The sequence below is a fragment of the Dendropsophus ebraccatus genome, chromosome 1 (assembly GCF_027789765.1).
Source record: "Dendropsophus ebraccatus isolate aDenEbr1 chromosome 1, aDenEbr1.pat, whole genome shotgun sequence".
NCBI classification, from domain to species: domain Eukaryota; kingdom Metazoa; phylum Chordata; class Amphibia; order Anura; family Hylidae; genus Dendropsophus; species Dendropsophus ebraccatus.
In genome coordinates, this window is record NC_091454.1 from 176171018 (window position 1) to 176188060 (window position 17043).

General features: G+C 40.0%; 1 protein-coding gene across 5 annotated transcripts in view; it reads left to right on the plus strand.

Moving 5' to 3' along the window:
• Positions 1–17043, plus strand: part of CHD2 (chromodomain helicase DNA binding protein 2) — a 52299-nt gene that overhangs the window by 26178 nt on the left and 9078 nt on the right. For 4 of the 5 annotated variants that reach the window (XM_069984916.1, XM_069984921.1, XM_069984940.1 and 1 more), the window contains 19 exons: positions 16–105; positions 1562–1752; positions 1928–2116; positions 2203–2365; positions 3726–3878; positions 5472–5543; positions 5696–5845; positions 7403–7551; positions 7658–7754; positions 8291–8383; positions 9448–9621; positions 10322–10497; positions 10599–10640; positions 10750–10889; positions 11226–11364; positions 11815–11965; positions 12554–12673; positions 12769–12894; positions 15835–15957. In XM_069984916.1, coding sequence (XP_069841017.1) covers positions 16–105; positions 1562–1752; positions 1928–2116; positions 2203–2365; positions 3726–3878; positions 5472–5543; positions 5696–5845; positions 7403–7551; positions 7658–7754; positions 8291–8383; positions 9448–9621; positions 10322–10497; positions 10599–10640; positions 10750–10889; positions 11226–11364; positions 11815–11965; positions 12554–12673; positions 12769–12894; positions 15835–15957 — 2538 coding nt within the window. The remainder of the gene's footprint in view (positions 1–15; positions 106–1561; positions 1753–1927; positions 2117–2202; positions 2366–3725; positions 3879–5471; positions 5544–5695; positions 5846–7402; positions 7552–7657; positions 7755–8290; positions 8384–9447; positions 9622–10321; positions 10498–10598; positions 10641–10749; positions 10890–11225; positions 11365–11814; positions 11966–12553; positions 12674–12768; positions 12895–15834; positions 15958–17043) is intronic. The other variant, XM_069984928.1, reaches the window with a different exon arrangement.

Consider the following 17043-nt stretch of genomic DNA (forward strand, 5'->3'; position numbering starts at 1 on the left):
TTTTTCTCCTTACAGATAAGGGAATATGAGTGGGTTCACCAGCAGAGCAAGAAAATGAAGTTTAATGCTCTACTAACAACATATGAAATTTTACTGAAAGATAAGGTAAGTGGTCCAAGCATTTATTACACTGAAGTATATGTGTTCACACTGGTGTCATGGCGTTCACAAGGGACTCATGGCTTCAGACTTCCAAGGATCTGTGATAGATCTGTTGTGGCGCACTTGATCATTCCTTTATAATTGCTTTCTGCTGACTTCTCATCTGTTTCAAAGTGAAATGTAAAAGAAATAAACTTCACAAACATCTATATTACATGCGTACTTGAGTAAAGGTAAAATACATATACAGACAAGAAACATCATAGCAGATGTCCATTTTATTATCGATAATAATATGCTTTATAGACTTCTTTTCTCCCTGTAAGGCCTTATTCACACGTCTGCAAAATTACGGATCCAGATTACAGACAAATTTAAAACACATTAATTTCAATATGCCTATTCACACATACGCAGTTCTTGCAGATCTGTGAATAGGCAGTGATCCGTGCTGAAAAAAAAAATAGGACATGCTCTAGTGTGACTCTGCAATTGCTGCACAGGTCACAGTCTAGAATGTAGTGCTCCATAAATTGCGGACGACTACGGATTACGGATGTGTGAATGTAGCCTTAGTCTATATTAACACATGTACCACCAAAAAAACTAAATTGAGTTGTGTAACAATTTTATTCAGATAATATTAAAATACAAAAAGCAAGAGAAAAAAATGAATCAACACTATAAAAACATGGTTGCAATCCTGGAGAGATATCACATGTCACATAATTATGTAGCAGCAATTCATTGTAAAGAACACTGGGACCGGGTATAAAGTTCTACGGACAAAGGAGACGAAACGCGCGTCGGGGTGGTGGCGTTCTGGAGAGCGAGCTGACTTTGTAATTCATTCATAATATGGGCGGTTCATATATGGGGTGGGAAGGGTCCTTACAGTAAATATAGGGGTTGGTTCCCCATGTGATAGCTTTGCACTAAGCACTTTATACCCAGTGTTCTTTATAATGAATTGCTGCTGCATAATTATGTAACATGTGATATCTCTCCAGGATTGCCGCCATGTTTTTATAGTGTTGATTAATTTTTTGCTTTTTGTATTTTAATATTATCTAAATTAAATTATTGCTACATAACTTAATTTTGTTACACAACTTAATTTTGTTTTTTTGGTGGTATAGTTTAGCTATATTGAGGTAGCATTACGGCTCGAGCTTTTATCCACTTACTTACACCAATTTAGTGGTATTACAGTAATAGTAATAGTGGTGGCCCTGTATTTATGCTATTTTTGGCTAATATATTAACACATGGTAGATTAGTTGTACAGATCTACGTTGCTATTAGGTATGGCTAACAAAGTCACACAGAATAAAATGAAAGAAACAAAATAAGTATTGCATAGCATGTTTAAAGTGTTTCTGTGTATAGCTTCCCTGCTAAATGTGTGTACAGAGCCTGAAGTTATCAGTACTATAACAGTATTTCCGTCTATCTATAGGCCATTCTAAGCAGTATTAATTGGGCATTTCTTGGGGTTGATGAAGCACATCGGTTGAAGAATGATGACTCCTTATTGTACAAGACCCTGATAGACTTCAAATCCAACCATAGATTACTGATTACTGGAACTCCACTCCAAAATTCTCTGAAGGAACTCTGGTCACTTCTGCACTTTATTATGCCAGAAAAGTAAGAACCGCACCTTGTCAGTTTGTTCTCCCCTGCAGTACCATATCAATGTTGATCTTGTTAATGTCACTGGCGGACATCACCAACTGGACCTCAAATTCTTTCACTGTTTAATTTACACATTTAATAAGCAGGTGCTAATATGATAGGCTAAAATATTCATCTTTATTTTCAGATTTGAATTCTGGGAGGACTTTGAGGACGAGCACGGAAAAGGAAGAGAAAACGGCTATCAAAGTCTCCACAAAGTACTTGAACCATTCTTGCTGCGAAGAGTTAAGAAAGATGTGGAAAAGTCTCTTCCTGCAAAAGTAGAACAGATCCTCCGTGTAGAGATGTGTGCTCTGCAGAAACAGTATTACAAGTGAGTCTTCCACTTCAGATCATTCATGGCATTGTGCCATCTGTTTCCTGCTCACAGCAGCTCTTGCTTTCCATGTTTTCATGAAGGTGGATCTTAACAAGAAATTACAAGGCACTGTCCAAGGGAACAAGAGGTAGCACATCTGGCTTCCTTAACATTGTCATGGAACTAAAAAAATGCTGCAACCACTGCTTCCTTATCAAATCCCCAGAGGATACAGAAAAGGAAACCCGGCTTGAAGGTCTACAGGTGAGTACACTGTGCAGTTAGGTAGCACAAAAGAGCCTGAGAACACCATGCCTTGCCACCAGCGAAATTGGCGCAGTTCCTAGCCCAGAAGATGCAGTCTTGTTAGATTCTGGTTGAGATGTCCGATGTCTTCCCAATGTACACGAAGTACTGTGATCAGAGAAAGATATATAGGGAGATTTATCAAACTGGTGTAAAGTAGAATTGGCTCAGTTGCCCCTAGCAACCAATCAGATTCCACCTTTCATTTTCTAAAGACACTGTAAGGAAAGAAAGGTGGAATCTGATTGGTTGCTAGGGGCAACTGAGCCAGTTTTACTTTACACCTGTTTGATAAATCTCCCCCATATTGTTTAAGTCAGGCATAAATATATATTTTTTTTTTTTCGTGTTTTCACATGCCAACTATATTAAAAAAAAAAGTTTGCTGACCTATTGCAGTCGTCTTGCTAGCTGCTGAGGCTGCATGGGAGTAATGCTTTATATTTTGTATAAATATAACAGCAGTGGTATGAAACTGGGGCAGGTAGTACATAATTCACTAGGCGGTGGCCATAGCTAAACTATCCTCCTCCATTGACCTCTGCATGTGTCAGAGCTTGCCCACATCACTCTTCCGTAGGAATTGTTGGCCGATTAAGGGTGCGTTCACACCTACAGGATCTGCAGCAGATCTGCAGCAGATTTGATGCTGTGTTCAGTTATTTAAATGAAATCTGCTGCAGAAAATCAGCTGCAGATCCTGTAGGTGTGAACGCACCATAAAGGATTTTTATGTCCTCCTTAGGCAGGTCATTGTGTATTTTGTCTGTAAGAAATCTCTAAAAAAAATTGCACAGATCATGGACCCAAACAATATTTTCCAAATCATTTGTCAAAGCAAACGTAAGACTTTATCACTAAACTAAGGTTCCTTTTACATGGCCTGATATGGGGTTGTGCAAGAAAGCAGGTGAGCGGTGATAAGCGAGATCAGCGCTTGTTCGCAGTGCTTTCAGAAGGCACGATTAATTGCAGTATTGTTCGTATGGCCATTTAAATGTATTGCTGTTGGCCGAAAACCCCTTTAGGGAGATATGTGGTCGATATCGACATGTTTTAGCATGGCACAACAACACATTCAGTAGAGGACCAGGCGTTTTTCTGCTGCTCGCTGACACTTTTACATGGGCCGATTGTAGGCCAAAGGAGCATTTCTAGCAACACTCCTGGTAATAATCAGCCTGTGTAAATGGCTTTATTTTCTGCTGTTTGTTCAGCCACCAGTGAGATATCCTTTAGCACAGTATTACATTTAGATAGCTTTCTAGAAATCTTTTAATCAGATCATCCAATAATGAGACTTTTTTTTTTCTTCCAGTCCTTGATAAGGAGCAGTGGAAAACTTATCCTTTTAGACAAACTGCTGACCCGGCTGCGTGAAAGAGGTAACAGGGTGCTGATCTTCTCTCAGATGGTGCGCATGTTGGATATCCTGGCTGAATACCTCACCATAAAACACTACCCTTTCCAGGTACTATGGGAATTATTTTATATAACTCATGTAACACCTCACAGTTGTGAAGAGTGTCTTATTATGTGTAACTACTTTTTATGTAAATGTGCATGCTGGAGTTTTATTAAAGAAATGATGGCTTTAAAAGTAGGTAAATTTTATATTTATATGTTATGGGAGCGCTCGAAAAAAGTTTGTACTGTCAGCTTTCCCAACTAAGAGTTAGATTGTAAGGGTACAACCATGATGTCCCTCTCATTATTCCATCAAAGTCTTAATTATTAAAACTGTTCTTTCATTTTTGAGAGATGCAACCGTATGATGCCCAGCAAGCATAGTACATGCTTACTATTATTATGTATTATTATTATAGATCAGATAAAGGAGCAGGGACTTTTACCATCTCATATGATTGGGTGGAGCGGATCGGTAGCCTTGCCCCCAGTGCACCAAACCATGTAATTTACATATTAATAAACCACCGTATTTAATGACCATAGCTCTGAGAGTAAGTTCCGTATTACATGGCCCCATATTCCCGAAAAGCGAGTACCAATTGGTAATTGTTATCTTTATTACACAGAGAATTATTGGCCTCCGTCAGGCAGTTGTTGCTCCGTGTAATAGGGCCCAAAATGTAATAAAATAACCTTAATTCTCAGCACCCCCCAGCCCCATGGGAACATAACAGCAGGTTAGAGTCTCTAATCTGTGTTTCCCTTTTAAGAGCAATTAGAGAATACAGAGCCATGAACAGATCAATAAATAGAGGATGCATATAAAGACTGAGATTTCTCTTTTTAAATGTATTTCTGTCGTTATGTTCAGTAATTGCAATGAAAAACCTAAATGTGTAAATACAGTCTCATACAAAGGATGACTTTTATTTGCTAAAACTTAAATACCCCTTAAAGGGCTAAACTTTAATTCACAAAATAACACACATTACAAAGTTGTGTGTTATGTATGTGAATGGCCCCCTTCCCCGTGTTCTCCCCCACCCACGCTAGACCCGGAAGTGTGGTGCTTTATACTTACCGCATTCATGTCGACCGCTCCAGCCATCCTTCATGCCGGCCCCCCTCTGCCGCGTCATCAGCTGCTCAGCCACGATTGGCTGAGCACAGTTGTGCCGATCTCCCAAAGATGACATCATTGTCACAAGATGGTGTAACTTTGTAATGTGTGTTATTTTGTGAATTAAAGTTTAGCGCCGCACTACCCCTTTAAATAGAAAAAAAAAAAAAGACTTTTGTGCGAAAAGTCTGAATCTCACATTTTCCTGCCTCTTTGGCTTACATGAAAGGAGATATTAATACTATTCTAATATGAAAGCTGTTCGGCCTGCAGACAATGTTAAATTATTACAGACCACTTACTCCGTTTTGGATAAATGTCACATATTAAGCTACAAATATAATGTAGCTGAGCCGGGAAGCCCTGGAGCTACAAGCTACTTTCCTAACAGCCTGTAAAACGATCTGTGGTCACAGGGTTGAGGAGTTGCATGCAGCACAAGGGTTATTTTTAATCTTTCAGTATTAAGGCCATGATGTGTTGGTATTGCAGTGCTCCCGTCATCCTCTGAATTAGTTTTTTGTTTATTTGCAGAGACTGGATGGATCCATAAAGGGAGAGCTTCGGAAGCAAGCACTGGACCACTTTAATGCCGAGGGCTCAGAGGTTAGAGAGTGTATTTTGTTATCTCTAGTATTACTTATTACTGTGCTGGATACATTACTGTATTATGTAACTCTTTGTAGGATCTTTATCTTCTGCTGCAATAAAATGAGTAAAACCCTGTAATACAAAAATGCTCTTTCTTATTGATTTAGGATTTTTGTTTTTTGCTGTCTACACGTGCCGGTGGGCTTGGAATAAATTTGGCCTCTGCTGACACTGTAGTTATCTTCGACTCGGACTGGAATCCTCAAAATGACTTACAGGCCCAGGCTAGAGCTCACAGGATTGGACAGAAGAAACAGGTAGAAATCTACTAGATACTGCACGAGCAGTGGTGTTTGGCCTCATTCACAAGTGAAAAGTGTCTGTGTAACCTTAAGGTTATTCCAGAAATGTATGTATGTATATATATATATATATATATATATATATATATATATATATATATATTGCTTTGGGTGTATTTAAAATAAAATATTGAGTAGAGATGAGCACAACTAGAGCATGTTTGGGTCCATCCAAGCAAGCAGCATTTAGCAGTGGCTGAGAACATTGGATGCCACCCTAGGAAGTACTTGAAAACATGGATACAGCCTACGGCTGTATCCATGTTTTGCAGGCATCCTTAGGGCTGCATCCAACAACTTCATCCACCTTCAATTAAATGCTGCGCGCTCAGGCTCAGATGGACCTAAGCATGCTCCATTTTGGCATTTGGCATTTTGACACATGCTGTAATGGATTTTTTTATTTTATAATGGAATAAAAATAACTTTATAATTAAGATTGATTGGAGTGTCGGTTCCTAAACCTACTTATACAAAGTTTTGTCTTTTTTTTTTTATATCGCTTTGGCAAGGCCAGACAATCACATACACCTACACGGCCCGACAGACCCTGTTGACTTATAATTCTGCATTCTGCACTCTTCCTCCCGTAAAATCTGATGGAATTATAGATGGAGGCCTGTATGTGAACACAACCTAACAAAGGGGTGGGGATCTTGAGAGCCAACTTATCTGTCAACTGACAAGTGCCATGAAAAACTTTTTCCCAGTAATTGAAGCACATTACAAAGTTATATAACTCTGTAATATGCTTCAATCACCTATCTGCCTCCCTTCCCTGTCTTTCCCCCCCTCAACCCCCCACCAGGAAGTGTAAGAAACTCACACAGACCTGATGACTGCCATCACCATCACCAGGCAGCTCCTTCTTGTGAGGATGAGTCATCAGCAGGAGGGCTGCTCTAGGTCCTGTTACACCAGCCTCCCCTCCCCAGTCCAAGTGATGGCTTGCAGTTGTTCAGCCAATGGGAGCTGAGCAAGCCTGTCACCTGACAGGGCAGAGGAGGGGGGAGGCTAGTGTAACAGGAGAAGGAGCTGAGAGAAGAGCTTGGTGACGGTGACGACAGTAATTAGGTCTGTGTGAGTTAGGACACTTCCTGGTGGGGGGTGGAGGGGGGAAAAGACAGGGAAGGGAGGCAGATAGGTGATTGAAGCATATTACACAGTTATATAACTTTGTAATGTGCTTCAATTACTGGGAAAAAGTTTTTCATGGCACCTGTCCTTTAAAGCAAAAAATGCACATAATGAACCAAATAGCTTTTATGCGTTTTCAAAGTATTTCCAAAGTCTCATTCCAGACTTTTTCAGGGAATGGGAATGCATGAAAAGGGGACTGACTTTTTTTCAAAACTAAATAATTTGATGGCCCATCCATTCAATTAAGGTTTAGCAAATCTTACTTTGCATTTGCTCTGCAGATGTAGCATTTTATCTCGTGTAGTATTATTTCAACGTCACTTCAGCTTTATTTAGAGGGAAAAATAACAAGTGATACTTTTTACCATATAGGTGAATATTTATCGCCTTGTAACAAAGGGAACAGTAGAAGAAGATATCATAGAAAGGGCCAAGAAAAAGATGGTTCTTGACCACCTTGTAATCCAGCGTATGGATACCACTGGTCGGACTGTGCTGGAAAATAACTCTGGAAGTTCAAAGTAAGTTGGCAATAACCTTCTAAAGTCTGGTCATAGTTCCGTGTTGTCTTTGTGTGTGTGTAGTATTACTCCTAAGCAATGCAATAACAGTGGTTCTTTGTTGTAGCTCCAACCCGTTTAACAAGGAGGAGTTAGCTGCTATTCTTAAGTTTGGAGCAGCAGACCTATTTAAGGAACCAGAAGGGGAGGAATCGGAACCACAGGTTAGAATCACAGTGTAAATGGGATTCACATGGGATTCACATTTTATGACCAGTCAATGTAGAACACGTTTCCATCACTAGTGATTGGTACAATGCAGTCTGTGCACAGACGTCAGGAAGAAAGTATTGGCCTTCTAGACTCTAATAGGAGATAGTAAAGGTACCATACTATATTGGTTTCTCCATTTGATAGTTCTAATGTGAAGTGGGTCTTATAATGATGGTTCTACTTTCATATAAATAAAAAATGTTTCATTTGTTCTAACAGCTACCTTGTTAGATACAGGCCGAAGAACGTAGTAATATCTTATATATATATATATATATTTTTTACCTTGCTAAGTCCTATTAATCATTCAATCAACATTTATCTTTTACTTACATATAACCTGTTAATGTGTTCCATGCACTGGATTTAGTATCTTTGACATTTGTTAGTTTTATACCATGACCTTTTGTAAGCCCTCCAGCATATTGCTTCGGTCAACTAAACTACCTTTCTACGTTCTCCCTTATTTTGTCTTGTTTACAAATAGGAAATGGATATTGATGAAATTTTACGTCTGGCAGAGACCAGAGAGAATGAGCCTAGCTCTAGTGCCACCGATGAGCTCCTGTCTCAGTTCAAGGTAAGCTACAACTCCAATACTGCCAGTACCATTTGATGTAAATGATGCCTACGTTTACGGGAAGCCTGGGAACAGTGGGGTCTAGTCTCAATTGAACTTAAAGGGATTATTCAGCGCTAAAAAAAACATGGCCATTTTCTTCTAGACACTCTTGTCTCCAGTTTGGCTGTTTTCCACTTAGTTCCATTAAAGTGAATAGTGCTTAATTGCAAACCACACCTGACCTGGAGACTAGAGTCGTGTTCTCTCTGGAAGCAAGTTACCGTGTTTTTGTAGCGCTGGATAACCCCTTTAATGGATTTTATTAGCTTAGCAGTGCACAAGGACCTAAAGCATAGAATCAGTACATCTCCAAGGCAGGAATTAATCATAATATAGGTGGCAAGACAACATAGTCTGTGATCGCCATTGTAGCTCCATAGTTTTGCCATTCAGGGAAAGTTGGTTGGCAGGTCAGTCAAGCTATATGGAGGATTTTGCTGTGCAGATTTAGAATTCTGCAGAGCTGGGGAACAACCACTGTAGAGACATAATAGAGGTAATACTTGGTACATGCATTCTGTAGTTACAGTATACCTACATATAGCATCAGGACAACATGAGCATACTACATGCCTAGTTTGGTCTCTGAAACACTGCATTGGTTGAAACCCAGTTTTCCAAAGCTTGAGGCACATCTGCCTACATATGTAATGATATAGGAAAGGGAAAACGGCAGCATAACTAAACAGGTTTCCTTTCATGGGGTGTAGAGAGCTGGGGGATTCCTCTTGTAAACCTACTGGTAACCAAGGGATTCCTACCAACAAAATGGCTTTGCACTCTGTGTAGCTAAAAAGTGTGCAGCCTACATGCAGGCTCTTTATGTACACTAACATAGTGGGGGGGGGGCATGGTTGTTTCTTTAGAGAAAAATACACTGCTATTTCCAAAATTATTATATCAAAGCAGGGGCAAGAAAAATAAGGATATTATGGGTGGTTTTATTTGTTTCTCTTAACCAATCCATAGAATGCCATTGTTATATTAACTTATCACTAAAATCATTGTGCAACCTATTTCAGGTGGCTAACTTTTCAACTATGGAAGAAGCAGAACCTTCTCTTGAAAACCACGGCCCAGGGGGTTGGGATGATATCATTCCTGAGGACCAGAGGAAGAAAGTAGAAGAGGAAGCCCGGCAGAAAGAGCTAGACGAAATCTACATGCTTCCTAGGATTCGGAGCTTAAACAAAAAGGTAGAACCTGGACTACAGTACCTTTTTAGTACCACCACTGACTTGTATCACCACATTGTAAGGATTTGACTGTGGAAGCCCTGTGCATGCAACATACATTGAACGTCACCCCCAACAAGGGGACTTTAAATGAATGTACCATCAGGTAAATTTCTGTGATTTTCTTTTACCTTAATCGATCGACGCTGGTGTTGTGGTCCTTTTTTTGAACCGCCTCTCAGTCTCCGCACTCAGCACCAATCTTTTCCTGAGCATTGTCCTATCCTGGAGCACTGGGGGCTGGCCAGCTGGCCCCCAGTGTAAAGATAACTTGAAAAAAAAAAAAACTGCACTACTGGGATCCTCAGTGCTGATCGATTAAGGTTTTTAAAAAAGCAGCGATGTACCTGATGGTGGATTCGTTTTAAAGTATCTCTGTTATATAGAGTGATTCATTTAAATGCATGATATTTAATACTTTTCTTCTGTAAGGGATCCTCTTTTAGAGAGGTAGTTATTTAGATGGGAACCCTTTTTTATTTTTATTTTTTAACATTTGCAGTGAGATTCATAAGTAATAATTTATATCTACACTTTTATACACAAAACTTTTATAATTTTTAGTTTATGTTCTTTGACCTGTTTATATACTTTGTTAATAACATGCATGTCCTAAACCAGAAAAGGTAGCACAGCTGACTTGACTTCCACTTATTTATAGGCACAGGCAAATGACAGCGAGTCTGATCTGGAATCCAAGCAGAGAGCTCAGCGATCCTCTGGCTCAGAGAGCGATTCTGATGACTCAGATGATGACAGGAAACCCAAACGCAGAGGACGGCCCCGCAGTGTTCGAAAGGACACAGTGGAGGGTTTTACAGATGCAGAAATTAGAAGGTAATAGTTAAAGCCTTCATTGTTCATTATGCCTAATGAATCCACCTGACAATATGGTTTCCTGGTTTACATTTTTGTTTGTTTTTTCCCCCCATGGTTAGGTTTATAAAGGCATACAAAAAGTTTCCAACACCACTAGAAAGGTAGGATGCTTACAGATTCATCTTGCATTTTCTGAATTTATATATATATATATATATCACTTTCCATAGCTCTAAAATTACCTTTTTTTTTTGTGCCTTCCTGTTTAAGACTTGAGTGCATTGCACGTGATGCAGAACTTGTAGAGAAATCGGTGGCAGACCTCAAGAGATTGGGAGACCTATTGCACTCAAGTTGTGCCTCAGCCATGCAAGAGTTCGGAGAACAACTGAAAGAGAATCCCACTGATGGTAGGTTTCCTAAGGTACCCCCACACATTAATGTTTAGCTTAGCTAAGCATGCATGTGTTTTGAATGGAGAGATGTGAGTGGCTTATCTCTCTGAGAACAAAATGATCAGGGAAATGTAATTCAGTCCTTAGGTGATGAGAAAATGTTTGTTACTATGGACGTACAATCAGCCTGCATATATAAACAGAAATAAAGCATAGGTGCCTGTGTTGCCCACATCAGCCAAACAAATCACATATTTCACTGATAAAAATAACCCCTGGTAACTTAACTTGATCATATATTATTAGAAATGAGATGAAATTCTAATTGTGTTTTGTTGCATCATGAACTAGGTAAAGGTCCTGGCAAAAGGAGGGGTCCAACTATAAAAATTTCTGGTGTTCAAGTGAACGTAAAAGCTATTATTCAACACGAAGAAGACTTTGAAATTCTCAGTAAAGCCATTCCTAAAGATCCAGAAGAGAAGAAAAAGTGAGTAATGGTTTTTACTTGCTTTTTAGTAGATGTTACTGAGTCAGGCTGGAGTCAACACAAAGTAGTCTGTGTGACTGGTGTGTGTCTTCTGGGGAGTAGAGAGTGTGCTACACAACAACATCATGCTCACTGACAGCTTGTAGAAAAGGAAAAATAAAGATGAGCATACATTTAGAATTACACATATTGATGGCCTATCACCAGGATAGGCCATCAATATCTGACCACCAGGGTGATGATAACTCACACCCTGTTGCAGCTGCTGCGGCTGGATTTGCACTGTGAAGGGATCTGGAAGCAGATGGCTCCATTCGCTGTGTAATGGTCATATTGGGTTAATACAGAGCAGATTCCACTGAAGTGAATGGGAGCTGAGTTGCAGTAGTATCATGTCACTGTACACAATTTCTAGTGTTGTTTACATGCCCTCTTTCCTTTATATCTCAGGTTCCAGATAGCTAGCCGGGTTAAAGCCGCCCATTTCGATGTGGATTGGGCCATAGAAGACGACTCCCATTTGTTACTGGGGATTGTTGAACATGGCTATGGAAACTGGGAGCTCATAAAAAGTGACCCAGACTTAAAGTTGTCGGAAAAGGTAATAGATTATTATTTTTAATTTTTATCACAAAGTGACTCTTTATTTTATGAATATTTCCAATAACCAGATGACACATGACCACATGTGACTAGCATTAATGCTGTTGCATAGATGTACAGATCAATAGTAAACAATAATTTCTTTGATGTGCTACCTATTTGTGCATATGCTTTGATTTCTTTGGAGGCTCTATTGGGTATATGGACATTATAGAGATGGGGCGCTCATCTAGAACAAACAGACACCTTTGGGGACCTGGCAAATATGGTGATGATAGGGTTAGAAGTCAGTAAGGACCGCTGTACATACTTAGTCAGCAATGCTCCCTTCATTGTGTTTTGCTGAGGAAGGCGACTGATAAATTGTGCCCTTGATATTGTACTGCACAATGGAATAAAGCAATTCACCCCTCTATGACAAGTGAGTGCCAAGACCTTTCTCCTATACTATGTTACGGGAGGTCCTCCGCACACATGCACCTCTGCCAGCAGCAGCACTCATCTACCCTATTACATTACTAGTACTAGAAGATATGTAATTGACCCATGAAAGAGACTTTTATTAAGGGAAGTTTTCTGTGTCTAGATCTTACCTGTGGAAACAGAGAAAAAACCTCAAGCAAAACACCTGCAGACCAGAGCAGACTATCTACTAAAACTCCTCAAGAAGGAAATGGAGAAAAAAGAAGGTGGTCCGGCAGAAGAGGTAAAAGAGCTTTTGCTGTAATTTTACTTTGGTATGCCCTGTGTATTTCTTTATTCTTTGCTAGAATGTGGGCATGTGTATCTGTCTGTTTATAGGCAAAAAAGAAAAGAAGGCCACGGGCAAAGAGAGATAGTGCAGGCAAGGTGGTAAAGGATGAGCATGGCAATGAGATCTCCTCCCCTAGGCTTTCTGATAACCCATCAGAAGATGCCGAAACCAAGGTGTGTACGCTTATTTGCTGTCAAAGACACATATAGGCATGACACAAGACAATCACACTTTATTTTCCAGACATAAGCTAATAAATCCCCCAGATTGTCCACTCCTTAAGACTCACTGAGAAAAACGCTGTGTACACAAAGGCTACATGACCAAAATATAAGAATAACCCAAACATTACATGTGTTTGTGGAACGCTTCATTTCTAAACAATGGCCATTTATATGGAGAAACATTAGGGTGTTTCAACTTTGCTGCAAGGATTGGTGTCCATTCAGCCTTAAAGGGGTATTCCCGGGAAAAAACTACTTTTGCCGGAGCCCCAAGGGGACTAATGGTAGGTGATGGTTTCTCAGATGGTATTCCAGTTAATCTGTTAAGTATCCAGAAGAGTTTTATAGTCCATTAAAAAAAATTTATGCATAAACTTTCCCAAGCTCATTCATGCTGTAGCAATAGGATTTGTCTAAACCAAGAACAGCAATGCCAGAGCATTATTCCCTCTCCAACAACTGGAATTGTGCATTAAGCGGTTTTAGGTTGTTAGAATTTAAAGTTGAAAAGGTAAATCTGAATTATTGAACAGGGGCCATGCTATGACATGACATGTTAAACCAATAAGGTGGTCAGTATGACCATTTTTCAATTCAAGAAATTTTTACTTACAGGAAACTTCTATACAGTATGTTACAGATTAGTTATATTTGCATGTTATATACAATAAAATAAGTCTATTAAGTTTGCAAAATTCCATAATTTAATTATTGGAAGATTGAAGTGGATGACATGGCTGCCGCGTTCTTTCACCAGCAATATATTCTGATCACAGCAGAACTGAGCAGTGAGACCCACTGCGATCAATAACTTTTGCGATGTCTGATGACATGTCAAAAGTTATTTTTAGTGACAGTGATTCTTTAAAAGGGTAGTGCGGCGTTTAAAAATTATTCACTAAATAACAAACATTACAAAGTTTGTAATGTGTATTATGTAAGTGAATGGCCCCCTTCCCCGCGTCTCCCCGAAGTGTGGTGCAGTATACTCACCAGATTACTGTCGACTCCGGCCGCCATCTTGGGTCGAACAACGTCGTCTTCGGGAGGCCGGCCGGACCGCTCCAGCCGTCCCTCGTGCCGGCCCCCCTCTGCCGCGCCATCGACTGCTTAGCCGCGATTGGCTGAGCATAACTGTTGACAGTAATTTGGTAAGTATACTGCACCACACTTCCGAGGGTGGGGGGACACGGGGAAGGGGGCCATTCACTTACATAACACACATTACAAAGTTGTATTAACTTTGTAATGTGTGTTATTTAGTGAATAATTTTTAAACGCCGCACTACCCCTTTAAGATAAATCATGTTGTTAATAGAGGGTTAAGAAGTATTAGATGCAACTGAAATGGCATATTAATATTGAATATAGTGGGCTCTTTCATGAGGGCTGTATGGTGTATTAGGATTCTCACGGTGTGGCTGCAGCATGAGGAGGAGACCACATCCACATTCAGTGGTCAATGGACACTTGATGCTGATGGGTAAAATCACCACTGGCCACCACATGTAGGTCTGGTTTTGTCAATGTGCTACAGCCTTATAGGCCAGGGACTTCAATGTAAAAGACCCATTTATTAATCTGTCTCAGATAGCAACCAATCACAGCTCAGCTTTCATTTCCTAAAGTAAGCTTTAATTGGTTGCTATCAAAAACAAAAACCAGACACCTTTTTGTCTTGGACAGATTGGTAAGTGTAGGCCACTGGCCCCTATATATCAGTTTATCTGAAGGCAGGGTGACTACTCTCTCAGCCAATCACTGACTGCAGCAGTGTAAAAGCCATTGTTCAGATGTGGTATAAGCAAATTCAACATAAAGTAACATTTTCTTTCTGATTCCTGCTCATAATAAAAGAAATGACTTAGTAGTATATTGTGTTTTTTAGAGAAGATGTCTAACTTTCAGCCATTAACGATTCCTGTAGGAGCATCTTCCTTTTGATATAGTTTTTTACTTACATCTTTTTATAAAAAAAAAAAATCATATAACTCCTCAGTCGTCTTTTCCTTAGGATAAAGAAATATAATTTTAAAAACCTGTCTTTATATTTTATCTTTTCTATATTTTATATTAATTTCTTTAAATTTTTATTCTTTAGACCTAATGGAAAAATGTCTTCTGCTCCCTGGTGCTTACTTGTGCTCTTCCTTATGTCTTGGAGGTATACCTTTTTAGATGATGGGGGGTGGGTGTAAGTCCCTATAATTGCGTGCAGATGAAACAATGCATGATGCATGTGATGTCCAACAACTGCATAATAATACTGCAACATCCTGCAGCTATTGGACTGCGCTCTGGGACTTAAATCTACTCTCTCTTCTTGGAAGGTATACTTCAGATGTCGGAATAGCTAAGTTAAGTGCCAGAAGACATGAGACATTCTCTGTTCATCAGACAACCTCTAAATCCTCTGTATAAACAGCAGGTTGTTTTTCTACTCTGCCCTTACACTCTTCTCTATGCTACCCTATCTGCCATATTGCATTTCTTTTGGCTAGTTTACCCAGTTGACTTTTTCAGGATAACACAATGTATAAAGTATTAGGAAAGCTTCAATAATGTAATAATAATTTTAATAATAATAATAATAATAATAATATAATTTTTATTTATATAGCACCAACAGATTCTGCAGCACTTTACAATTCTGGGGGTACATACATAGACACAAAGCAGTCTTTACAGAGATATGCATATAATTAGCCATACATGAGGAGCGAGTACCTTGCACGCATGCATGAATTTACAGACTATAAGGAGGGGGTTTTGAGATAAAAAGGGAGGGGGGCAAAGTGCTTCATTCTTAGTCCAGCCATCTTTTTTTAAAGCTGCTTTTACCGTGTGGTCAGTGGTATCAGACCAATGAAGCAGTCTTTATTTTTACAGGATGATGGCTCACTGAAGAGTCCTAACAAGAAGAAACAAAAGAAAAAAGACAACAAAGAAAACAAGGAAAAGCAGAACCAAAAAAAAGATGGCCCCAAAGAGAAGAGGAAGCCAAAGGAAAAGGTATACATTATGTGATAAATTCAGCAGACGTAATTGCTGTCTTCCAACCAACAAGACATGTGACTGATGATTGACCAGACTGAGGGTAGATGTCGCCATTCAAGCGACTCTGTACCCACAATCTGACCCCCCCAAACCACTTGTACCTTAGGATAGCTGCTTTTAATCCAATATCTGTCCTGTGGTCCGTTCGGCAGGTGATGCAGTTATTGGCCTAAAAAACAACTTTAACCCCTTAGCGATCCATGACATACCTGGTACGTCATGGTGCCGCGGGAGGTGTTCAGCGCGGGGTCCTGCCGGGACCCCGCTCTGAACGTCGCTGATCCCGGCTGACACGTGCAGCCGGGCAGTGCCTCAATTAGCCGGCACGGGACCCGTTACCGCGCCGGCTAATTAAGCACTTCAATGCAGCTGTCAAACCTGACAGCTGCATTGAAGTGCTTCATGCACAACATCCCTGGTGTCTAGTGGGACGGATCTCCCCCCCCCCCCCCCCCCCCCCGCGCGATCCGTTGTTCTGGCCGGGCCGGCAATGACGCTGATCCCGGCTCAGCAATAGATTGCTATGGCCTGCAGCAGGCCATAGCAATCTATGACCGATGTAGTCGATCTTTGCTGTGTATATACACAGAATTGATCTCTATGAGAGATCATTGCTGTGGATATACAAGTCCCCCAGGGGGGCTTCTAGTTGATGTAAAAAAAAAAAAAAAAAAGTGTTTTTATTACTAAAAAATCCCCTCCCCTAATAAAAGTTCAAATCACCCCCCTTTTCCCATTTTATAAATATAAATAAATAAACATATTTGCTATCGCCGCGCATGTAATCGCCCAAACTATTAAATTATCACATTCCCGATCTCGCACGGTAAACGGCGTGAGCGCAAAAAAATTCCAAAGTGCAAAATTGCGCATTTTTGGTCGCATCAAATCCAGAAAAAATGTAATAAAAAGTGATCAAAAAGTCGTATATGCGCAATCAAGGTACCGATAGAAAGAACACATCATGGCGCAAAAAATGACACCTGACACAGCCCCATAGACCAAAGGTTAAAAGCGCTATAAGCATGGGAATGGAGCGAT